At 43.9% G+C, this 25,972-nt stretch overlaps 1 protein-coding gene across 1 annotated transcript in view; it reads right to left on the bottom strand.

Moving 5' to 3' along the window:
• Window positions 1-25,972, bottom strand: part of TAF1 (TATA-box binding protein associated factor 1) — a 99,349-nt gene that overhangs the window by 53,234 nt on the left and 20,143 nt on the right. The window contains 14 exon segments of the mRNA XM_030933770.1: window positions 3,029-3,206; window positions 3,503-3,601; window positions 4,505-4,613; window positions 9,471-9,682; window positions 12,476-12,641; window positions 13,704-13,917; window positions 17,150-17,328; window positions 17,918-18,093; window positions 18,438-18,557; window positions 18,714-18,863; window positions 22,091-22,171; window positions 22,877-23,007; window positions 23,368-23,509; window positions 24,215-24,415. Of these exon segments, the coding sequence (XP_030789630.1) occupies window positions 3,029-3,206; window positions 3,503-3,601; window positions 4,505-4,613; window positions 9,471-9,682; window positions 12,476-12,641; window positions 13,704-13,917; window positions 17,150-17,328; window positions 17,918-18,093; window positions 18,438-18,557; window positions 18,714-18,863; window positions 22,091-22,171; window positions 22,877-23,007; window positions 23,368-23,509; window positions 24,215-24,415 (2,158 nt within the window).

Here is a 25,972-nt window from a genome sequence, read left to right as displayed (position 1 = left end):
ACTCCAGCCTGGGCAACAAAAGCAAAACATCATCTCAAACAAACAAAAAAAACTGACCACTTTAAATGGGTAAATTGCATAGTATGTGAATTATATTTCAATAAAGGTGTTTAAATAAAAGGTTACTTCTGAAATGTGGCCAGTGGATCCAGCAATTAGGATGTAGCTGGTACTTCAGCAGAAGACAAGTGCAGGGTTGTGAGGCATAAACAGTAAGTGAAAAAGTGGAGAAGGGTATATGGAGCATGGTGGTTAAGAGTACAGGCTCTGGCATTAGATATAACTGGATTAACATCTCTACTCTGTCATTTTTATTTTGTTTTTTTGTTTTTGTTTTTTTTTTTTTTGGAGACAGTCTTACTCTCTCACACAGGCTGGAGTGCCGTGGTGCGATCTTGGTTCACTGCAACCTCCACCTCCCAGATTCAAGTGATTCTCATGTCTAAGTCTAGTGGTGGCTCATGCCTGTAATCCCAGCACTTCGGAAGGCCAAGGTCAGTGAATCACTTGAGGACACGAGTTGAAGACCAGCCTGGTCAACATGGTGAAACCCTGTCTCTACTAAAAATACAAAAATTAGCCGGGCATGGTGGGGCACAGCTGTAGTTCCAGCTACTCAGGAGGCTGAGGCAGGAGAATCGCTTGAACCCCAGAGGGGGAGGAAGTTGCAATGAGCCAAGATCGTACCACCACACTCCTCCAGCCTGGGTGACAGAGACTGTATCAAAAGAGAAAATCAGATGGACGCGGTGGCTCACGCCTGTAATCCCAGTATTTTAGGAGGCCAAGGAGGGCAGATCACCTGAAGTCAGGAGTTCGAGACCAGCTTGGCCAACATGGCAAAACCTCATCTCTACTAAAAATAAAAAAATTAGCCCAGCATGGTGGCGCATGCCTGTAATCCCAGCTACTCAGGAGGCTGACGCAGGAGAATCACTTGAACACAGGAGGCAGAGATTGCAGTGAACCAAGATCGCATCACTGCACTCCAGCCTGGGCGACACAGCGAGACTCCATCTCCAAAAAAAGAAAATCACAAATGTAGGTTAGAAGCGCCCCTAAAGGTAAAGTAATCTTCCTCCGTTTTTTTTTTTTAAATACACGTGCAGGATGTGCAGATTTGTTACATAGGTAAACGTTTGCCATGGTGGTTTGCTGCACACATCAACCCATCACTTCATCATTAAAAAAACATTTTTTAAAGCTATTTAAACACTATAGGCCTGTATGTTCATCTAGAAAATGAGGGTTATAGCAGTAACCATTTTAAAGACTTCTTATGGTGAAATAAAGAAAATAATGGGCCGGGTACGGTGGTTCATGCCTGTAATCCTAGCACTTTGGGAGGCTGAGGTGGGCAGATCACAGGGTCAAGAGTTCAAGACCAGCCTGGCCAACATGGAGAAACCCCATCTCTACTAAAAATACAAAAATTAGCCAGGTGTGGTGGTGGGCACCTGTGATCCCACCCACTTGGGAGGCTGAGGCAGGAGAATCACTGGAACCCAGGAGGCAAAGGTTGCAGTGAGCCGAGATGGCGCCACTGCACTCCAACCTGGGCGACAGAGCAAGACTCCATCTCAAAAGAAATAAAATAAAAAGAGGTAATATAAGTTGGTCCAGAAATATAGGAAAGAAAGGCATCCCAGAGAGAGAGCAAAGACTGCAAAGTCATGAAGAAATGATAGGGGATATTTTGTGAAATATAATGCTGAGTGTGGCAGGGGTTGATAGTGGGTATGGGAGCCAGTCATTAGAGATGGAAAGTAGATAAATGGGTTGGGCCTGCTTCTGAAAGGTTTTAAAATTCACATAGTACTATCCCATGTTTACAAATTAGAAAACTGAGGAGGGTATGAGAAGTTAAATAACTTGTCTATGGTAACTCAACTAGTAAGTGCCAGAGCCATGATTTATACTCTATCTGTACTCTGAATCCCTACATTTATATATGTGAATCTGTGCTCAAGGATGCAAATGGAAACCAGAAAACCTTATCCTTCACATGCAGAAGCTATACTGTTTCCTCTTTTTAAGACACAGCAACAGGCCAGGTGCAGTGGCTCATGCCTGTAAACCCAGGACTTTGGGAGGCCGAGGTGGTCAGATCAGTTGAGCTCAAGAGTCTGAGAACCTGGGCAACATGGCGAAACGCCATCTCTACCAAAAAAATACAAAAATTAGCATGGCGTGGTGGCAACCACCTGTAGTCCCAGCTACTCAGGAGGCTACTGGGCAACAAGAGTGAAACCCTGTCTCATAAGGGGAAAAAAAAAGACAGATTTCTTCCCCTTTGTCTTCTCAGTTTTTGAGCAAAGTGAACATATAACGGTGCCTCTAACAAATTTGTAGACCAAATAGAAGATTCAGACACAGCAAACATGGTCACAAGTGCATACCCTACACAGGTTCCATCCATACTGAATGTCCCTCTTTTCTACTAACCTAGGACCACCTCTTCCACTACTTTCCATGAAACTGTTTCATTGCAACGGATAGACTCCAAATTCTCCAGAGGATACAAGAATTAAACAGTGGGAATAAAAAGAAGTGACATTAGGCTGGGCGCAGTGGCTCATGTCTGTAATCCTGGGAGGCCGAGGTGGGTGGATCATGAAGTCAGGAGTTAGAGACAAGCCTAACCAACATGGTGAAACCCTGTCTCTACTAAAAATACAAAAATTAGCTGGGCATGGTGGCGCGTGCCTGTAATCCCAGCTACTCGGGAGGCTGAGGCAGGAGAATTGCTTGAACCGAGAGGCGGAGGTTGCAGTGAGCCAAGATTGCACCACTGCACTCCAGCCTGGGCAAGAGAGAGAGACTCCAACACCCACTCCCCACAAAAAAAGAAGTGATATTTATTAAATGATTGAAAATGTACATTACCTGATTTTCATACCCACAAATGAATGCACAAATACACTATTGTCCTCTCAGTCCAATCTAGTCTGAATTTAGGCCCAGCAAGGAATAAATAAAGATCTGAACAGTGAGTGACCTTTGCAATCATGGAACATTTGATTCTTACCATTGTAGGTTGCACTATTTTTCACAATTAGCTCCAGATGCTCTCTGAACTCTTCCCGAGATGGGTAGAGGCGTTTACGCACGTTTTCGCGGAGTGTTTGTAGGTCCATTGGCCGAGTGATGATTTTGTAGTAGTCCTTTACAACCTTTGCATTGACTGGAGTGTGGAAAGGGTATGTCTGCAAACAAGGGCCGGAACCATACATCAGCAAAGAACACGTGCCAGAGCCAATTCCTGAAGATTCTCACATCTTACCTATCTACCTGGCTATCAACTCTGAAAGGAATCTTTCTAGGTGGAGCAGGTCTGTTTCCTCTACTAAACTGCTTAAACAAACAAAAAAACTAACTAAATCCCCAAAAATTAGGCGTTCCAGTTACCTAAATCTATAGATTACTGCCCTCTATTGGAAATCACAGACAGAACAAAGGGCTTTGACATCCCTACTATAGATATCCAACGCAATGAACTCACATTTGGAAGATCTCTCATGTCATTGATGATAGACTCCAAGATGGATGACAGCGTCACCATAGGATCTGTGCGGCGCCGGTGGATGGACTTATGAGGTCTCTAAGAAGAAACATGAAATCAGAATGCTTCCTCAGACCAAAAAAAATCCACATTCTGTCCAGGCACAGTAGCTCATGCCTGTAATCCCAGCACTTTGGGAGGCCGAGGTGGACGGACCACTTGAGGCCAGGAGTTCAACACCAGCCTGAGTAACATGGCAAAGCCCTGTTTCTACTAAAAATACAAAAATTAGCTGGGTGTGGTGGCACATGCCTGTAATCCAAACTGCTCAGGAGGCTGAGGTGGGAGAATCACTTGAACCTGGGAGGCGGAGGTTGCAGTGAGCCAATATCACACCATTGCACTCCAGCCTGGGTAACAGAGCGAGACTCTATCTCAAAAAAAAAAAAAGAAAAGAAAAAATCCGCCAAGCACGGTGGCTCACACCTGTAATCCCAGCACTTTGGGAAGCCAAGGCGAGTGGATTGTGTATCAGCTGGGCGTGGTAGCTCATGACTATAATCTCAGCACTTTGCGAGGTGGAGGCGGGCAGATCACCTCAGATTACCTGAGGTCAGGAGTTCAAGACCAGCCTGGTCAGTATGGCAAAACCCCATCTCTACTAAAAGTATGAAAATTAGGTGGTGTGTGCCTGTAATCCCAACTACTTGGGAGGCTGAGGCAGGCGAATTGCTTGAACCTGGGAGGTGGAGGTTCCAGTGAGCCAAGATCGTGCCACTGCACTCCAGCCTGGGCAACAGAATAAGATTCCGTTTCAAATAAAAAAAAAAGTCCACATTCTCTAACTAGACAAACATATTTTAGAAATCTTATAATGAACAGTACACATAATTCTCAGGGCAAGGCAAACGGAGAATCTAAGGCTGTCAGAGCCATGGCATATACGGTTAGGGGAATCAATGAGAACCCACCTAATCAGAAGGAAGCAATGCACATACTCACATTCAAGTAGTCACAATGAACAGTGGTTCCAACTCTCCGTTTCTTCTTTGGAGGAAGCTGCTGTTTAGGAAATTTGAGAACCAGAGATTTTCTGCGAACCTCATCCGCACTGTAATCAAAACACTTTAGTAAGATACAGCCCCTATTTCTAGTTCCCAGGGAAAAAAAACCAACTATAATAAAAAAAAGTCCAAGGTACCTAAGCATGAGCTTAGGGAGGAAAAAGGCAAACCAAAGGCCAGACATCCACCTTCAGATCAGGCAAGCCCGCATAGGCTCTCCAAGTTAATAAATAACTAGGCAAGTCACAACTTTACCTCAGTTTCCTATTGGGAAGATAAGGAAACCAGGCTAAAGAATTTTAAGAATCCTTCCAGTTCCAACATTCTATCTTTTTTTTTTTTTTTTTTTGAGACGTAGTTTCGCTCGTCACCCAGGCTGGAGTACAAGAGCGCAATGTCAGCTCACTGCAACCTCCACCTCCCAGGCTCAAGTGATTCTCCTGTCTCAGCCTCCCAAGTAGCTGGGATTACAGGAGCCCACCACCACTCACAGCTAATTTTTGTATTTTCAGTAGAGACAGGGTTTCGCCATGTTGGTCAGGCGAGTCTCAAACTGCTGACCTCAGGTGATCCACCTACCTTGGCATCCCAAAGTGCTGGGATTACAGGTGTGAGCCATTGCGCCCAGCCCCAGCATTCTATCTTAAAAGGCTAGGAAACCTAACTCATTCAGAATGGAAACAAGAAACTTAAAACTGGTTTGAAAAAAGAAAACAAACTAGTTTGGGCTTCCCTGAATCATTAAAGCTCATTCACCTTCTTCTCTTCCACTTTAAGGGACCATGGTATCACATTTTCTTCTTCTTCATATTTTAAATTTAAAAACTGCTTTTTCAGTAATAGAGACAGGATCTCACTATATTGCCTAGGCTGGTCTCGAACTCCTGAGCTCAAGTGATCCTCCCACCTCAGCCTCCCAAAACGCTGGGATTATAGGCATGAGCCACCACGTCCGGCCCATCTTCCTCTTCTAATATGCTTCAAAAAACAATGACTATTACAAATATTAATAACTAAATCAACAAGGATGGAGGCTGGGTGTGGTGGCTCACGTCTGTAATTTCAGCACTTTGGAAGGCCAAGGCAGGCAGATTACCTGAGCTCAGGAGTTCGAGACCAGCGTGACCAACATGGTGAAACCCCATCTCTACTAAAAATACAAAAATTAGCCAGGCGTGATAGAATGCGCCTGCAGTCCCAGATACTTGGGAGGCTAAGGCAGGAGAATCACTTAAACCTAGGAGGCAGAAGTTGCAGTCAACTGAGATCGCACCACTTCACTCCAGCCTGGGCAACAGAGCGAGATTCCATCTCAAAAAATAAAATAAATCAACAAGGATGGGAAAAGGAACCTCAAACTAAACACAAACAGAAACAAATGACTCTAACTGTATCAAATTGATTTCTTAAATTACACACAAAAAAAGAAGTGATTCAAATACGTTTGGAATACCCTAACTATACCTCAGTGGCATGTAGTCCAAGAAAAATAAACTACGAAAAACATCTTGAATCTACTTTATGGGTTTGTTGGTGGTAGTGGTATTATTATAGTAATTCTTAAACTATTTTGTACATATCATAGGACAGAGCAAATTTCTCAATATATTGATTTCTAAGTAAATATATAGAGAAATTAAGTTATTTCTTGAGAATGGAGACAAATATGAAAAGAGGGAAGATGAGGAAAAAAAGATCTATAAACTAAATTGGAGGTATCAGTATAAAGTTGTAATTTAAAATACATGTATATCAGCTGGGCATGGTAGCGCATGCCTATAATCTCAGCACTTTGGGAGGTGGAGGCAGGCGGATCACCTCAGGTCTGGAGTTCAAGAGCAGCCTGACCAACAGGGAGAAACCCTGTCTCTACTAAAAATACAAAATTAGCAGGGCAAGGTGGTACGTGCCTGTAGTCCGTTACTCAGGAGGCTGAGGCAGGAGAACTGTTTGAACTGGGGAGGCGGAGGTTACAGTGAGCCAAGATGGTGCCACACTGCAGCCTGGGCGACAGAGCAAGACTCTGTCTCAAGAAGAAAAAGGAACCTGGGCTCTTGGAGAAATGGCTGACTCTAGGTATAGGATAGGAAAATTTGAAAGAGAGCTTTTAACATTTTGTGCCAGAAGGCTGGGAGCGGTGGCTCACGCCAGTAATCCCAGCACTTTGGGAGGCCCAGGCGGGCGGATCACGAGTTCAGAAGTTCAAGAAGAGCCTGGCCAACATGGTGAAAACCTATCTCTACTAAAAACACAAAAATTAGCCAGATGTGGTGGCACAAGTCTGTAATCCCAGCTACTTGGGAGGCTGAGATGGGAGAATCCCTTGAACCCGGGAGGCAGAGGTTTCAGTGAGCCAAGATTACGCCACCGCACTCTAGTCTGGGCAATGGAGCAAGACTTCGTTGAGACGGAAACAAAAACATCTTGTGCCAGAAAGCAAGGAAGTTCTCAAATATTTATAGGGTCGTTTAAAAAAAAAAAAAAGAAAAAAAAAAACACAGGATCTGGCTTGAGGGAGTCAAATTTGGGACACTATGTTGGAAAGGGAGAGTAGAAAGCTTTTTATAGAAAAATGTTAGCTAATGTTGAAGAAATGCTAGAATTAGAAAAATTACCATTTTTGAACCCCCACTGAAATAACTGAATAAAGCAATGGCCATCAACTGATGCTAAAACTATTAAAAGATTGTCAGGGAACAGGATATTCACCAACATGTTAATTACAAAGAAAAAACATACTTTATTATAGGATCTGAGGATCACCACTTTAACAAGATGATCAAAACAGTGGGAAAATCTGACATTACATGCTTGCTGATGTGGTATAGTAAGTATATCACCCAAATATGACATTAAATGTCTTGCCAACAACATTTAATTGGAATCTAATCAATGAGAGAACAGACAATTCCAGAATGTGGAATATTTTGAGACGACTGGCCTGGAATTTTCAAAAAATTCAATGTCATGAAAAACATAAATGGGGCTGGGTGCAGTGGCTGATGCCTATAGTCCCAGCACTTTGGGAAGCTGAGGCAGGAGGACTGCTTGAGCCCAGGAGTTTGAGACCAGCCTGGGCAACACGGCAAAATACTGTCTCTACAAAAAATACAAAAATTAGCCAGGTGTGGTACTGCACGCCTGTAGTCCCAACAACTGTGGATGCTGAGGTGAGAGGATGACTTAAACCTGGGAGGCAAAGGTTGCAGTGAGCTGAGATCATGCCCCTGCACTCCAGCCTGGGTAACAGAACAAGACCCTATCTCAAAAAAAAAAAAAAAAGAAGAAAAAAAAAAAGAAAAATATAAAAGGTAGGGAAAACCATTCTAGATTAAGAAAGATTCAAAATATATTTAATGTTTGAACTGGGAACGAATCCAGAACTGGGGACAGAGGCAATAAAGGACACTGAGACAACTGGGGAAGACTGAATAAGATCTGAATATTATATATTATTACATTAATGTTAACTTTCTTAGGAGTGAAATATGATGCCTGCAACTTAGTTCCAAATGATTCAGGAAAAAAAAAAAAAGTTTTAAGTATATAAAGATGAAGCAAATGTGACAAAATGTTAACAATTAGTGAATTTAGAGAAATTATATACTACATTCTTTCAACTTTTCTGTAGGTTTGTCATTTTCAAACTAAAAAGTTAGGGGAGGCCAGGCGCAGTGGCTCAAGCCTGTAATCCCAGCACTTTGGGAGGCCGAGACGGGCAGATCACGAGGTCAGGAGATCGAGACCATCCTGGCTAACACGGTGAAACCCCGTCTCTACTAAAAATACAAAAAAACTAGCCGGGCGAGGTGGCGGGCGCCTGTAGTCCCAGCTACTCTGGAGGCTGAGGCAGGAGAATGGCGTAAACCCGGGAGACGGAGCTTCCAGTGAGCTGAGATCCGGCCACTGCACTCTAGCCCGGGCAACAGAGCAAGACTCCGTCTCAAAAAAAAAAAAAAAAAAAAGTTAGGGGAAAGAACTTTACAATTTCTTCATTTTATTGTCTATTAAACTCTCTTGAGGGCAAGACACAAGTATAAGCACAGTTTCTATGTCTCTTCCATTCTTTATTAGAACACTACAAGGCCGGACATGGTGGCTTACGCCTGTAATCCCAACGCCTGGGGAGGCCGAGGCTGGAGAATCACTTGAGGACAAGAGTTCGAGACCAGCATGGCCAACATGGCAAAACCCTATCTCTACTAAAAATACAAAAATTAGGCTGGGCATGGTAATTCCAGCATGTCTGTAATCCCAGCACTCTGGGGGGCCAAGGCAGGCAGATCACTTGAGGTCAGGAGTCCAGCCTGGCCAACATAATGAAACCCCATCTCTACAAAAATACAAAAATTAGCCAGGCGTGGTGGCATGTGCCTGTAATCCCAGCTACTCGGGAGGCTGAGGCATGAGAATCGCTTGAACCCAGGAGGTAGAGGTGGCAGTGAGCCACTGCACTCCAGCCTGGGCAACAGAGCAAGACTGTCTCAAAAAAAAAAAAAAAAACACAACAATATTAGGGACCTTGCAAATATTATTAAGTGCCTAGAAGTAGAACAAGAAGAGATAACTAACATCTACTGAGCATCTACTATATGTCAGGCACTATACTGTATACTTTGTAGTCTGTCTCATTTTATCTTCTTAACTATCCTGGTAAGGGTGGTTTTATTTTGTAACTAAGGAAACAGACTCAGAAGTTAGGCAGCATGCTCCGAAACAAGTGGTACAACCTAATGAGTGCTATAATTTTCAGTACTGGCAACAATAACTGAGGAAAAGCCATCAAAATTCCTGTTCCTTCAGTTTCATTTCAGAGAACACATCACATCTACCCCCGCCAGCCACCAATAAAACCAATCTCAAATGAATCCGTCCCATAGCACTTCCTGCCTGGTATCTCTTACCTCTCAATTAGCTGTTTCCCCAAGACAATTTTGGTTCCTTCAACCTTGATAAGTTCTTCATTATCATTATGAATGACTGTCTTTTCCAACTCCTCCTCCTGCTCTTCTGTCATGGCAACAGGGTTGGAAGGTGGCGCATTTGTTTGATAATAGAGGGGGCAGAATTTGTTAGTCCTCATGTGTCCAATGGCACCACATGCCCCACATTTCAGCTGCAAAAGGAAAAGTATCAAACATGTCAGAGGTAAGTAGGCTGAAACACGTATCAGAGATAAGCAGGCAAGTTGTCCCTCAGTATACGCAGGGGATTGGTTCCAGGACCCCGAGTATACCAAAATCCACAATAGTGAAGCCCATATATACAAAAAGCCAGCCCTCCATATACACAGGCTCCACATACCATGATCTACACATTAAGTGGACCCGTGCAGTTCAAACCCATGTTGTTCAAAGCTCAACTGTACATACAAGACGGGAAAAACAAAGTCAGCTTAAAAACTTTTGCTCTAATAGAACTGTTATGCACTGATCAATCAGAAGCCACCAGACAAAACTGCATGTATGGAAATGACACATGGAAAAAAAATTAAATCCAGAGACTAAACATTGCTTTAAAACTCAGGTAAGAAGAAAAAAGAGAAGATCTTCACTCCCAATTTAAGTTGTAAACTATGAAAATATTAAATATGCAGGAGACAAGCTGTTGGAAGCCCATCTACATTCAGCAGCATAATCAGCCTGCTGGGTGTATTCCCATTCTCTAGTCAAAACAAGAAAAACGTTCGATAACACCAAGTCTCCATCTCAGTTTTGCAGATGAGTAGCTCTGGTATCCTAGACCTCAGTTTCATCTGTAAAATGGGGCCAATACTGTATCACACTTACCTAATGCCACATACAAAAAGGAACATTAAAACACTTCATGACCTCAGTATGCGTTAAGAACAGCTCTTTACATCTGTTGAATATTTTATAGTTTATAAAGTGCTTCCCCTGAATTGTATCATTTAAAACAACAACACTGTGGACATATCATTTTATATTAGAGAAAACAAGTTTGGAGAGGTTAAGGTCACAGACCTATTAAATGGCAGAAACAGAACCTGAATTCAGATCTTCCGTTTCCAAGCTCATGGCTCTTTCCACTGTAGGACAACTGCCTCATCTTAGGATGCTTATTACAATCACAGTAGTATCTGTGATCCTAAGTTATGGAAAACAACTTGTATGTTTTACTTTTGTTGCTTCTTTTAATATGTATAATATTTTAAAGGTACATATTTAAAAATATATATACACAATGTATACACACAGACAAGAGACATGAAAGTACATATGAAAAAACCTACCAAACCTGGGCCAAGAGCAGTGGCTCATGTGTGTAATCCCACAACTTTGGGAGGCCAAGATGGGAGGATCACTTGAAGCCAAGAGCTCGAGACCAGCCTGGCCAACACATTAAAACCCCGCCTTTACTAAAAATACAAAAAAATTAGCCAGGCATGGTGGTGCATGCCTGTAATCCCAGCTACTCAGGAGGCTGAGGCACAAGAATCCCTTGAACCCGGAAGGTGGAGGCTGCAGTAAGTGGAGATCACACCATTGCACTCCAGCCTAAGTGGTAAACATAGACTCTGTCTCTAAAACAAACAAACGAACAAAAAAAACCTACCAAACCTATCTCAACTCCTAGAAAATATTTCAGATAAAGAATAAGGCCAGGCTCAGTGGCTCGTGCCTGTAATCCCAGCACTTTGGGAGGCCAAGGTGGGCAGATCATCTGAGGTCAGGAGTTCAAATCCAGCCTGGCCAACATGGTGAAACCCCGCCTCTACTAAAAATACAAAAATTAACTGGGCGTGGTGGCAAGCGCCTGTAATCCCAGCTACTTGGGAGGTTGAGGCAGGAGAGTTGCTTAATGGGAAGGCAGAGCTTGCAGTGAGCCGAGATGGCACCACTGCACTCCAGCCTGGGCAGAGCAAAACTCCGTCTCAAAAAAAAATATTAGCCAGGCATGGTAGCACATGCCTGGTAGCACAGCCACTTGGGAGGCTGAGGCACAAGAATTGCTTACCAGGAGGCAGAAGTTGCAATGAGCTGAGATTGCGCCATTGCACTCCAGCCTGGGCAACAGAGTGAGACTCTGTCTCAAAAAAGAATAAATAACAAGCCTGGCGTGGTGGCTTACACCTGTAATCCCAGCACTTTGGGAGGTGGAAGCAGGTAGATCACCAGGTCAGGAGTTCGAGACCAGCCTGACCAACATGGTGAAACCTCATCTCTACTAAAACTACAAAAAATTAGCCAGGCATGGTGGCAGACACCTGTAATCCCAGCTATTCGAGAGGTTCTGGCAGGAAAATCGCTTGAACCCAGGAGGCAGAGGTTGCAATGAGCTGAGATCGCACCACTGCACTCCAGCCTGGGCAACAGAGTGAGACTCTGTCTCAAAAAAAAAAAAAAAAAAAAAAAAAAGAATAAATGACAAGCCAGGCATGGTGGCTGATGCCTGCAATCCCAGCACTTTGGGAAACCAAGGTAGGAGGATCACTTGAGCTCAGGAGTTTGAGACTAGCCTGAGCAACATGGCAAAACCCCATCTCTACAAAATATACAAAAAGTATCCAGGTGTGGTGACATGTGCCTGTAGTCCCAGCTACCTGGGAGGCAGAGGTAGGAGGATGGCTTAAGCCCAGGAGGCAGAGGCTGCAGTGAGCCAAGATCGTGCCAGTGTGCTCCAGCCTGGGCAACAGAGCCAGACCCTGTCTAAAAAAAAAAAAAGAGAGAGAACAACAGCACCAGATTTGGTGTGGAATTGTCAGTATCACTCACATTAGTACTGAGAACACCCCCAAGTAGTCACATCAATTCAAACCAGCTTTCCACAATATACTTCCCTCATTCCCAGTAAAGGAGGATATCAAAAGAGGATGTCAAAAACTAAAGGAAAAGGTATACTTTCTTCCTTTGCTCCATTAGCTGTAATTACACCACATTATACTTACTTTTAGGTCAGGACGCTCCTTCATTTTCTTGGGCTTCTTCTCAGGAGGACCCTTAAGCTTCTCCTTTTCCTGGTTCCGCTTAAGCCGCCTCAGTTGCTCTTGAATCCTCCGCCGTTCTTTTCGCATCTCTTCTCGATGTTGTTCATCAAAAAGGGCAAATTTTCGACTGAACAATGTGGGCAGCAGAGGAAGAAAAATCACAGGACCATAAGCAAATCTTAACCAAGAAGGCCATCGTGATAGCTAACATCTCAGGACTAATCCATTCACGCTAATATAAAAGGAGCTACATGCCATTCCCATCTCCCTCCCTAGTCGGTCTTCCATTTGCCGAGGTAACTCTCTTAGAATAAGTCCTGAGTAATCTCTAAGATTTTTTTTTTTTTTTTGAGACGGAGTCTCCCTCTGTCGCCCAGGCTGGAGTGCAGTGGCAAGATATTGGCTCACTGCAACCTCTGCCTCCCGGGTTCAAGCGATTCTCCTGCCTCAGCCTCCCGAGTAACTGGGATTACAGGTGCGTGCCACCACATCTGGCTAATTTTTCAACATGTTGGTCAGGCTGGTCTTGAACTCCTGACCTCGTGATCTGCCCACCTTGGCCTCCCCAAGTGCTGGGATTACAGGCATGAGCGCCCGGCCAGTAATCTCTAAGATTTTTGCAAACCAACCAATCAAAATGCAAAGGACTGAAATGGAACAAGACATGCCTTCATCTTGTGGCAAATACCGAATAGAATTTTCCCTGTAATTTGGCTCTATTCAAACCCAATCTAAAGGCAAGATAGTTCTCAATTACAGCAGAGTTCTAGAAACAACTGTGAAGAACCCTGTCACTAAAACTCAAGCACCCACCCCAATCACCATTCCCCACCATTATTATTCTCCGTATCACACTCAAAAGTGGTGTATTAGGCCAGGCGCCGTGGCTCATGCCTGTAATCGCAGCACTTTAGGAGGCTGGAGCAGGCAGATTGCTAGAGTCCAGGAGTTCAATACCAGCCTGACCAACATGGCAAAACCCCATCTCTACTAAAAATACAAAAATTAGCTGGCCATGGTGGTGCATGTCTGCAATCCCAGCTACTCTGGAAGTTGAGGCACGAGAATCACTTGAACCCGAGAGATGGAGGTTGCAATGAGCCGAGATCACGCCGCTGCACTCCAGCCTGGGCCACAGAGCAAGACTCTGTCCTCAAAGAAAAAAAAGGAAGTGGTAAATCAAACTCACATGAATTCCTCATCTTTTGTAGTTCGTATGCGCACATAAGCATCAATGACAGCTGGTTTTCGGACTGTCTCACAGCGAACATACTCTTTCCCTTCTTCATCTCGAAACGTGCGATAAATCTTGAGACAGCGTCCAGTGGCAGAAGAGTTAAGGCTAGTCACGGAAGCTGTGTCATCATCTCTGTGATTGTTTCCTGATGCTGCTGAGCCTGCTGCTGCAAGGTAAGTAGAAAAGATTTCCAAACATTTCCCTTATCTCCCAAATGATCATTTTCTTGGGGTTGAGTGGAGATACCGAAACTCAACATGCCACAAAACTATGGTTCTACAAAAAGCATCGAAGTCATCATCATCCCCAAGAATATGCTGATTTGTCCCTTCCTGACTTCATTTTAGGCACTGCCAATTTCCCCACTTTTTTTTTTTTTTTTTTTTTTTTTGAGACAGGATCTCTCTCGCTCTGTTGCCCAGCCTGGAGTAGTGGTGCAATCTCGGCTCACTGCAACCTCCACCTCCCAGGCTCAATCCATCCTTCCAGCTCAGCCTCCTGAGTAGCTGGGACTACAGGTGTGTACCACCATACCCAGCTAAATTTTTGTAGAGACGGGGTCTTGTCATGTTGCCCAGGCTGGTCTCTAACTCCTGGGCTCAAGAGATAGGCCAGCCTTGGCCTCCCAACATGCTGGGATTACAGGCCTAAGCCACACGTCCGGCCAATTTCCCAACTTTTATAAGTACAAAAAGTTCTGAAAGAACCTCAAAGAACTACATGTTTGCTATAGGAGATAGAGAAGCAGATTCCTCTGAACAACAGTGCAAGAGAAAAGGCCAGGTAGGCAGTGGGTGATGATCACATTACAAATAAAAGCACACAAGGCCGAGTACAGTAGCTCATGCCTATAATCCCAGCATTTGGGGAGGCTAAGGTGGGAGGATCGCTTGAGCCCAGGAGTTTGAGACCAGCCTGGTCAACAAAGGAAGACACTGTCTCTACAAATGCCTTTAACTAGCCAGGTATGGTGGTACACACCTGTGGTCCCAGCTACTGAGGTTCTTGAGCCCAGGAAGTTGAGGCTGCAGTAAACAAGCCATGGTTGCACTACTGCCCTCCAGCCTGGGCAACAGAACAAGACCCTGTTTCCAAAAAAAAAAGTACCCAAGCACACAATTCAGGGGGAAAAATGGCACTACAAAAACAAGTTCCGAGTCTTAAAGTCTAACATATGCTTCTCAAACATTAATACGAATAGGAATCACCTGGGGATCTTGTTCAACTGTAGGATTTTTTTGTTTTTTTTTTTGAGACAGAGTTTTACTCTGTCGCCCAGGGTAGAGTTCAATGGCGCACTCTCAGCTCACTGCAACCTCTGCCTCCTAGGTTCGAGCGATTCTCCTGCCTCAGTCTCCCAAGTAGCTGGGATTACAGGCAGCCACCATCATGTCTGGCTAACTTTTGTAGAGATGGGGTTTTACCATGTTGGCCAGGCTGGTCTTAAACTCCTGACCTCAGGTGATCCGCCCGCCTTGGCCTCCCAAAATGCTAGGATTATAGGCGTGAGCCACCGCACCCGGCCACAAATGTAGGTTCTAATTTAGTAGATGTGGAGTGAGGCCTGAGATTCCACATTTCTAATTCCCAAATGATATAGATACTGTGTTCCAGGACTACACTAGAAAACATAGATGACCACATTGGTGGAAGGGCTATATCACATTTTTACAAAGCACCCAAAACAATGAAATTACACAAAACTTACACAGAAAAGAGGAAACAAAGGGAAGACTACTGTGACTGAGAAGTCATATAAATCTTCATCATCAGCCTTTATCCTCTCTTGCAATATCTACATCCAAGTTTTCAACTGCCTCTTTGACACGTATACTTCAAGGGTGTCAAAGGGACCTCAAACTCCACATACTACACATTCCCTTCCTAATTTCTTTTGAGACAGGGTCTCACCCTGTCACCCAGGCTGGAGTGCAGTGGTGCAATCTCAACTCAATGCAACCTCTACCTCCCAGGCTCAAGTGATCCTCCCACCTCAGCCTCCCGAGTAGCTGGAATTATAGGTGCCTGCTACCACATCTAATTTTTGTATTTTCTGTAGAAAAAGGGTTTCACCATGTTGCCCAGGCTGGTCTCAAACTCCTGGACTCATGTGATCCTCTCACTTTGACCTCCCGAAGTGCTGAGATTACAGGCATGAGCCACCACGTCAGACCATGAAATGCACTACTTTAATCAATGGTACCAACATCTTTCTAGTAATCCCAGAGTGAAATCTTAAGGTTGTCTTGATTTTCATCCTTAATGCCCTCCATATCCCAACTCAATTCAGGTCTTTATTATTCCTACCCTCAATTTCTACAATTTTAAAACTCTTTTCAGGGTCTAAGACTCCTTCTGAGGGTCTTCTGAAAGCCATGGATGTTCTCAGAAAACGCACATTTAAGGCCAGGCGCGGTGGCTCACGCCTCTAATGCCAACACTTTGGGAGGCTGAGGCAGGCGGCTCACTTTGAGCTCAAGAGTTCGAGACTATCCTGGGCAACATGGTGAAATCCCGTTTCTACAAAAAATACAAAAATTAGCCAGGCATGGTGGTATGCACCTATAGTCCCAGCTACTCAGGAGGCTGAGGCAGGAGGATCGTTTGAGCCTGGGAGGCGGGGGCTGCAGTAAGCTAAGATTGTACCAGTGCACTCCAGCCTGGGTGGCAGAATGAAACCCTGTCTCCAAAACAAAAAAATAATAAAATGCACATATGCATATTTTACATGTAATTTCAGAAGTTTCAAAGATAACTGCCTAAATTCATTTACAAATTCTGTATTAAAAACTCTTACCCTCTAGGATAAATGCACAAAAAGCTCATTTGAAGTACAGCACTGATAGCCCAGGCTTGGCCAGGCACCTGATACAGACAGAGGCAGTAGTGGAGTGGCATCATCTCTGAAATTTGTCCTCCACAGACAATCCTAGAGTCCAGATTGTAAAAAGCTTTCTACTCCATTCACAGACTTTTCTTTTTTTTTTGGGACAGAGTCTCGCTCTGTCGCCCAGGCTGGAGTGCAGTGGCCGGATCTCAGCTCACCGCAAGCTCCGCCTCCCGGGTTTATGCCATTCTCCTGCCTCAGCCTCCCCAGTAGCTGGGACTACAGGCACCCGCCACCTCGCCCAGCTCATTTTTTGTATTTTTAGTAGAGACGGGGTTTCACCGTGTTAGCCAGGATGGTCTCGATCTCCTGACCTCATGATCCCCCCGTCTCGGCCTCCCAAAGTGCTGGGATTACAGGCTTGAGCCACCGCGCCCGGCCTCACAGACTTTTCTACATGCATCCTCTACATCTTCTGCCTCCAGATCTCCCTCAGTTATAGTCTGCGGTTATTTAGGCTCCTTTTTAAATCCTTCTCTTCTTTATCTGTCTGTGAAGCCACTATCCTCACCCAGTAGCATTCGCTGTAGTTCCTTCCGCTCCTGCTCCTCCCGTTCACGTGACAGCTGAGAGCTGGTTTTCTTGTTCTGCAACATGTTCTCAATGTTCTTTCCCATTTCTTCAAAGTCACTATCTTCAGCTGAGCTGCTGTCTGTGTCAGTTGATAAAACTTCAGTTGATGACAGAACCCTAAAAAGAGAAAAAGCAATGTGCAGAAAGAGCTAAAGAAATATGGTTGCAGGCAAAAGTAAAAAATTGGGAAATCAATCTTAAAAAGGCATACTCAAAATCAACTAAGACATGGGGCCCCTAACAGAAAAGCTTTACAAAGTTTTCCGACACATCTGGTCAACAAGACAAGTTTGAAAAATTGTAGTAACTCTTTCAGAATTCCTGGAGACAATTTGATAAATAAATCAGCACACTGGTCATTTTTAACAGTGTATTAACGTCCTCTCACAACTAAACCTTTAGGAAAAAACCCCACCTGTCACCTGCTACCATTGTGCTGTTTGTTAGGCCCAAGTAGGCCATAAGAGTTGTCATGGAACCTAGAACACAAGACTAGCGTCTCTTTCCATTCAAAAATTTTGCCAAGTTTGGTTGAAGGAAATAGGTACTCTGGTGGTGGTATTACAAACAGATACTACCCTGACACGTCGGATATCTGACTACCTAGGTAGTCAAACTTTTAGGTGACCTCCTCTTTATTATGAAATAGTGCCTGGAACTCCTCCCCTTTCCAGCTTGGATTTTCTGCAGCACTAAAACGACCCACTTGTTCTGTAGGTCAAAGATGCGCTGACATTCCTCTTTGTAACGCTCTTGATGCTCAGCCACAGAAAACCTTGATCCGCGGGCAAATTTACTCATGGGCCCCTCTCCAGAACGAGCCTGTTCTGTTGACATTGTGCGCACCACATCAATCACTTCCCAGCGGGACAACTTTTTAATCTACAAGACAAATAGCCACATATATATATATATATATATACACACACACACACAAACACACACACACACACACACACACATATATATATACACACAAAAATCATTCAGGGATTTCAAAGGACAAGCCAATGTACACAATTAGTTAGACCAAAAAAGAAAAATCATCCCAAAGCAGATTACATAGAAAGATAACTCCTGAAACAATATCTAAGACCTAGCTTACTATATCCTACTATACCCTACAATACAAAGTTCCCCAGATAGTTCTATACATCTGCCCCCTAGCAATTCCCTCTCTATACAAAGCCTCTAGTATCCTTTAAGTTTTCCACTTCCACACTCACCTCTTCCTCAGGCACACCAAATTTACGTAGAAGTTGCTTGGCATTTTTCAGGGAAAGGCGACGAAGGTCTGCATCTGTTCCTGTCACTGTCTTCTTCACTGGCTGAGGTTCTTTATCATCCTACCTCAAACCAAAAAAAGTGAGAATCCTAAAAACCTGAATTCCTTGTAAGTAGGAATCTAAGTCATTCTGCTAACTTAACTACATTCCAAGTCCTCCACTCACCCATTTCTTTCTCCCCTGACTTTCTCATTCTAGAAATAAACACAATCCCACCTTCTGCTGTGTTGGTTTGTTTGGAATCTTCACATAGGAGAATCCTTCACCACACCCTGTGGGATCTGCCACCCCAGTCACCTCTAGGAGACACTTGCCCTTCATGGCAGCAATGAAGGCCCTTGTGGTGTTCCAAGGAGCAGTGCGAACCTGAGATAAAGAAAAAGATTCTCAGGGCAGTGGGAAACATTTGTTCTATGTCTAGTCAATATCCACAAGAGTAGAATGATTTCAAACTATTTCATGTTCTTTTTTTTTCTAATGTTTAATTTTTGTGGGTTCGTGCTTTCTTAAACTGTCCACAAAAATCAACAGTTAAATATAGCTACCTAGTACTCAGTTCTCTTCTATCCTATGGTACAATACTTACAACATGATATTAAATAGAGGTCAAGAGCTCAGCCAGGATAAGGAGAAAAATAAAGAACAGTGGTATCCCTTCAGCCCCTTATCCCTTGGGCTTCAATAAGCATTCTTAAGGACAGTGTTTCCCTCATCCTCATGATGCTCAAAATTAGACTAATGACTACATTTGATTGTCCAATTGCTCAAACAGCTGTTTTAGAATGAAACCTATTTTCTCGAAATAGTTGATATGCTTGCATTCAAAGCACTGGCCCCCATTCCAGTGACACTAAACCGAAGTCCATTCTATTTCTGCCACTGGTTTGGTCAAAAAGGTCTGTCCTCTCCTGGGACCCTGAATAGTGTTTACCAACCCCTGCAAAATTCTTAAAGAATTAAGCCAAGGGGTGAATGTGCCTGCCCACACAGACCAGTCAGAAGTACACATAAGGCCAGGTGTGGGGGCTCACACCTGTAATCCCAACACTCTGGGAGGCCGAGGCGGGCAGATCTCTTGAGGCCAGGAGTTCAAGACCAGCCTGGCCAACATGGTGAAATCCCATCTCTTCTAAAAATACAAAAATTAGCCAGATGTGGTGGCGCACACCTATTGTCCCAGCTACTCAGAAGGCTGAGACACGAGAATGGATTGAACTCAGCAGTCAGAGGTTGCAGTGAGCAGAGACTGCGCCAATGCACTCCAGCCTGGGCGACAGAGTGAGACTTTGTCTCAAAAAAAAAAAAAAAAAGAGTATATATGATTAACAAGAAAATGGCCAATTCTCTAAGATTCAATATTAAAAGCCATTCAACAGAATTCTTTTCTTCTTTTTAATTAAAAAAAAATTGTTTTTCTTGCCGGGCGCGGTGGCTCAAGCCTGTAATCCCAGCACTTTGGGAGGCCGAGACGGGCAGATCACAAGGTCAGGAGATCGAGACCATCCTGGCTAACACGGTGAAACCCCGTCTCTACTAAAAATACAAAAACTAGCCGGGCGAGGTGGCGGGTGCCTGTAGTCCCAGCTACTGGGGAGGCTGAGGCAGGAGAATGGCGTGAACCCGGGAGACGGAGCTTGCAGTGAGCTGAGATCCGGCCACTGCACTCCAGCCTGGGCGACAGAGCGAGACTCCGTCTCAAAAAAAAAAAAAAAAAATTGTTTTTCTTTTTTAGAGATAGGGTCTCACTATGTTGGCCAGGTTGGTCTTGAACCCTTGGCCTCAAGCAATCCTCCCACCTTGACCTCCCAAGGTGCTAGGATTACAGGCCTGAGCCACTGCACCTGGCCTCAATAGAATTCTTAATTTCTGAAATTCTTAGATATCCACTCATTTTTCATTCCAACCTCAAAATAGTACAACGATTCTTTACTCACTCTCTGTGGCCTCATTTTCTGCTTCATTTTATAATCACTTCATTCATTTAACGAACATTTATTGAATACCAACTACACACTACTCCATGCTACTTTTTCATGAACCTCAAGTCAGTGAGGGAAAAACAGCCAACCAAGTTCAGTACTATTGTGATCAGTACCATGGTAAGAAAGTAAAGGAGGCCAAGCACAGTGGCTCATGCCTATAATTCCAACACTTTAGAAGACCAAGGCAGGATGATTGTTTGAACCCAGGAGTTCAAGATCAGCCTGGGCAACACAGTAAGACCCCATTTCTTTCTTTCTTTTTTTTTTTTTGAGACGGAGATTCGTTCTTTTAGTCCAGGCTGGAGTACAATGGCGTGGTCTCGGCTCCCTGCAACCTCCACTTCCCAGGTTCAAGTGATTCTCCTGCCTCAGCCTCCCAAGTAGCTGGGATTACAGGCGGGCGCCACCACGCCCAGCTAATTTTGTATTTTTAGTAGAGACAGGGTCTCACCATGTTGGCCAGGCTGGTCTTGAACTCCTGACCTCAGGTGATCCACTCGCCTTGGCCTCCCAAAGTGCTGGGATTATAGGCATGAGCCACCGTGCCTGGCCATGAGACCCCATTTCTACAAAAAATTTAAACTATTAGCTGGGTGTCGTGGTGAGTGCTTGTTGTCCCAGCTACTCGGGAGGCTGAGGCAGAAGGACTGCTTGAGCCCAGGAGTTCAAGGCTACAGTGAGCTGTGATCTCACCACAGTACAGCCTGGGCAACAGAGCAAGACCCTACCTTGGGGAAAAAAAAAGTAAAGGGGTACTATATGTACACAATGAAAGGAGAATTATCATCCAATCGAAACCTAGGGTGGAATGAGGGGAAAAGTCCAGGAAAGCTTCCCAGAGAAAATAACTTGTAGATGAGAGTCAAATGGCAGAGTGGAGAAAAAATATTTCCACAGAGGACATAACAGTTGCAAAATTCTGGAAGGGGAGAGAAATTTAGGAAACGGAATGAACTTCGGTATGGTTGGAGCTTAGACTATAAGACAGGCAGTGACAGGAGATGAAAGAAGGTCAGATTAATATGCAAGGTCAAAATCATGTGGAGTCTTATAAATCAGGTCAAAGTATTTTTTCTAGAAGAAATGAAAATCCTGCTAGGCACAGTGGCTCATGCCTGTAATCCCAGCACTTTGGGAGGCCAAGGCATGAGGATCACTTAAGGTCAGGAGTTCGAGACCAGTCTGGTCAACATGGTGGAACCCCGGCTCTACTAAAAATACAAAAAACTAGCTGGGCATGGTGGCATGCAACTGTAATTTCAGCTACTCGAGAGGCTGAGGCAGGAGAATCGCAAGAATCGCGGGAACCCGGGAGGTGAAGGTTGCAGTGAGTCGAGGACACGCCATCACTGCACTCCAGCCTGGGCAACAGAGCAAAACTCCGTCAAAAAAAAAAAAAAAAAAAAAGAAAGAAAAAAACCATATCATATAAAGTACAGTATTGGATATATTACATCATTTTTTCTGGCATGAATAAAGCAAGAACATGAAATAGTATGCTTTAAATGTGTACAGTTTATTGTATGTTAATTTTATCTCAATAAAGCTGTCTCTTTTAAAAGGATAAACGAGATGTATTAATGACTAATACAAACTAGTATAAAGCCTTACTTCATCATCAATCTTCATCTGGAAATCTTCCTCATTTTCTTCTTCTGGAGCAAAAAAGGATTTCTCACCATAGCCAGCATCCTGGAAGAGGACAGATCCATGCATAAATCAGTCAGTTAAAAAACACAAAGCACAAGTTCTTTTTTTACTGAATACAAGTACAGAATACCAAAGCCTATTTTGCATAGATGGATTCCATAAAGTCTTCACTATATCTAGCACCATGGCACATCCTTAAGCTATGAGAAGATACATTACCACATGCCAAGCAGCTTACTAGCTGATGTACAGATAGTTACAGCCCATAAGCAAGCTGAACAGAGATGCTCAACAACTGAGACTCATTAACTCAGTGGGACAGAGCTGTGCTGTCCCACCCCAGCTGGACCTTTTCTTTCTGCCTTATAAGAATTCTGTGCTTCTCTAAAGCACACATTCAGCACCATCATCATCTCTGCCTACCTGAGAGGTTGACAAGTACTTTCCCTGCTTATATGCTTATCTTGCAAAGAAGAGATTAAAGTCACCTAGTCACCATTTTCAAAGCAAAACAATATGCCCAAAGTTCCTGGTTATGCCTTCCCACTGATATTCAGCTACACTGCAGTTTTTCTCCAGAACTGATGTACATAGGAAGTACTTTACACAAATTCAACTTTTTAGTAATTGGTAATAATCTAGTAACCATCCTCCCTAAGCCAGCGAGAGAGTCGTCTCTCTCATCTCTCTGGGGGGAGAAAAAAAAAAACCACAGGCACAAGTGGTGTCTAAGAGGAAGGTGTTCACCTTCAGTCGTTGCTCTGCAGCTATCATGCTATAATAAGCACAGCACTGCTCTGGTGACACCATAGCTCTGATCTCTTCTTCCGTTGGTAAACGAAAATCAGACTTAAGCACCCACCAGTTTGAGTCCATCCCTGGAAAAGACATATACATAGAGAATGAGACCATTCTGAATTCCAAAGGCCCTGATATTTACTGACAGCAACAGGGACAGTAAACCAAAACTGTAACAGGCCTAGCCACAGTTGGCATGACTGGCCAAGAAAACCCCAGCTGCTAAGTTTCCTACAACTCATAGAAGATATCCAACAATCACATTAAACTTCCTGGCAGCCAAATTCAAAAAAGCAACCACAGCGTTAGAAGATCTGCTACCAACTTTCAACGGCCATCAATTTCTATTTTATTAACTATATGCTTATACTTTAACTCAAAGCCATCAAAATTCTTTTCTTGGAAAAAGGCAGTCAAATAACTAGTCACAACGGGATGACCTGTGCGTTTGAAGTCAGCGCAGAGCTTTAGCCTCTTCCGGATGCTGCTTTCTGAATGGGAAGGAAAGGCTTTTTTTATATCTTCCATTCGTATCCTCCGTGGCCGATCTTTACTTTTCCAGAAAAGGCGGTAAATAAAAACCTGCCCAACAAACCAAGTGTATTTTATTTTTATTTGGCAAAGAAAAGGATGAAAGTCCTCACTAGGGCCTCTTCCCTTGCTAAGCTCTAATGTATTTTCATCTTTCCTGATGTGCTCCCAAACCCACACACCCCACTTTTTCTGAGACGGAGACTCGCTCTGTCACCCAGAGTGGAGTGCAGTGCTCATTGCAACCTCTGCCTCTCAGGCTCCAGTGATTTTTTTTTTTTTTTTGGAGACTGTTTCACTCTTGTTGCCCAGGCTGGAGTGCAATGCTGCGATCTCGGCTCACTGCAACCTCCGCCTCCTGGGTTCAAGCGATTCTCCTGCCTCAGCCTCCCGAGTAGCTGGGATTACAGGCATGTGCCACCACACCTGGCTAATTTTCTATTTTTAGTAGAGACGGGGTTTCTCCATGTTGGTCAGGCTGGTCTCGGACTCCCGATCTCAGATGATCTGCCCGCCTTGGCCTCCCAAAGTGCTGGGATTACAGGTGTGAGTCACCGCACCCGGCTAATTTTTGTATTTTTAGTAGAGACAGGGTTTCATCATGTCAGTCAGGTTGGTCTCGAACTCCTGACCTCAAGTGATCCATTCGCCTCGGCCTCCCAAAGTGCTGAGATTACAGCCGTGAGCCACGGTGCCCAGCCCCAACATACCCTTTCTATATACAACCCAACCCCCTCCCTATCCTCCCATTCTTACCTGTAGAAAGTCTCGAATATGTGTATTGGCCCTTTTGGAGTTAGGCCCAGGAACTTCAAACAAGGGACACTGCTGGCCAACCACAAAAATATCCACTAATTCCCGAATATAGTATCCCTGTCTTGTCCGAATGATCAGGAAATCAGTTTCTGGCATCTTATGAAGATAAATTGGAGCTCGAAAAAGATTGTTCTCAAATGCCTAACAAAAGTAAAAACACAAAAATTATGTACAGAGTAGCCCTAGGAAATTCAGTCAACTGCTGAGAAAGAAAAATCAAGCTTATTGCTCTCCATCTTCATTATGCCATCTAAAGTCTATCCAGTAATACAAATAAATTAAAATATGGATTATCAAATGTGATTAAACAGTTTTTCATCCACTATCTATCTTTCAGAGTCAGTAGGGGAGAAAATACAGGAAGTGAATTCAGATGATGCTAGCTCTGCCATTACCTATATTATTTAACATGTCTATTTAAGCTTTTTAACAAGTCTATTTAAGCTATTTAACATGTCTAAGCTTAGTTTTCCTCATCTACAAAACAGAGGTACTTAAAAATGCCTATACCTCACAGAACTGCTATGAAGATTACATATGAAAATCACTTTATAATGTACCAAGTATTATACTAGACCACAGTGTAGCCCGACACACAACAGGTGAGAGCAACATTTGTTGAATAAATTAGTTAACTAATTAAAAAATAAAACAACGCTGGGCATGGTGGCTCATGCCTGTAATCCCAGCACTATGGGAGGCCAAAGAAGGTAGATCACTTGACCTCAGGAGTTCAAGATCAGCCTGGGCAACGTGACAAAATCCCATTTCTACAGAAAATACAATAATTAGCTGGATGTGGTGGCATGCACCTGTTGTCCCATCTACTTGGGAAGCTGAGGTGGGAGGATGGCTTGAGCCCAGGAAGCAGAAGTTGCAGTGAGCCAAGATCGTGCCACTGCACTCCAGCCTGGGTGACAGAGCCAGACCCTGTCTCCAAACAAACAAATCATAAAACAACCAATGAGGTATAAAGACTGCTAGACAGAATAGGCTGGAAAAAAAAAAAGGAAAACACAAGACAGTAGGGCAGAGGACAGCTGAACAGAAACATCTAAGCTAGTTTAAGTAGAGGCAAGATAGGGATCAACTGTCACAAGAAGCCTGAGACTAAGGAAAGCCTTTGCTGAAAATCAGAAGAGTAGACAGAACGAGGGAAGAACATCATTGAGTGTGGAAAGAAAATTCTAAATGTGAAATACAGGGAGAAAAAGAATTACAGAAGAACACAGAAAAAGAATTACAGAATACAGAAAAAGACCTTTTTTTTTTTTGAGATGGAGTTTCACTCTTGTTGCCCAGGCTGGAGTGCAATGGTGCGATCTCGGCTCACTGCAACCTCCACCTCCTGGGTTCCAGTGATCCTCCTGCCTCAGCCTCCTGAGTAGCTGGGATTTCACACATGTGCCACCACACCCGGCTAATTTTGTATTTTTACTAGAAACAGAGTTTCTCCATGTTGGTCAGACTAGTCTCAAACTCCTGACCTCAGGTGATTCGCCCACCTCGGCCTCCCGAAGTGCTAGGATTACAGGCGTGAGCCACCGCACTCGGCCAGAAAAAGATCTTTAAGAGCTGGGCGCAGTGGCTCACGCCTGTAATCCCAGCACTTTGGGAGGCCAAGGCGGGTGGATCACGAGGTCAGGAGATCGAGACCATCCTAGCTAACACGGTGAAACCCCGTCTCTACTAAAAATG

This window comes from Rhinopithecus roxellana, chromosome 7 (genome assembly GCF_007565055.1).
Source record: "Rhinopithecus roxellana isolate Shanxi Qingling chromosome 7, ASM756505v1, whole genome shotgun sequence".
In the NCBI taxonomy this organism is placed as follows: Eukaryota; Metazoa; Chordata; class Mammalia; order Primates; family Cercopithecidae; genus Rhinopithecus; species Rhinopithecus roxellana.
This window is presented reverse-complemented; position numbering and strand designations above follow the sequence as displayed.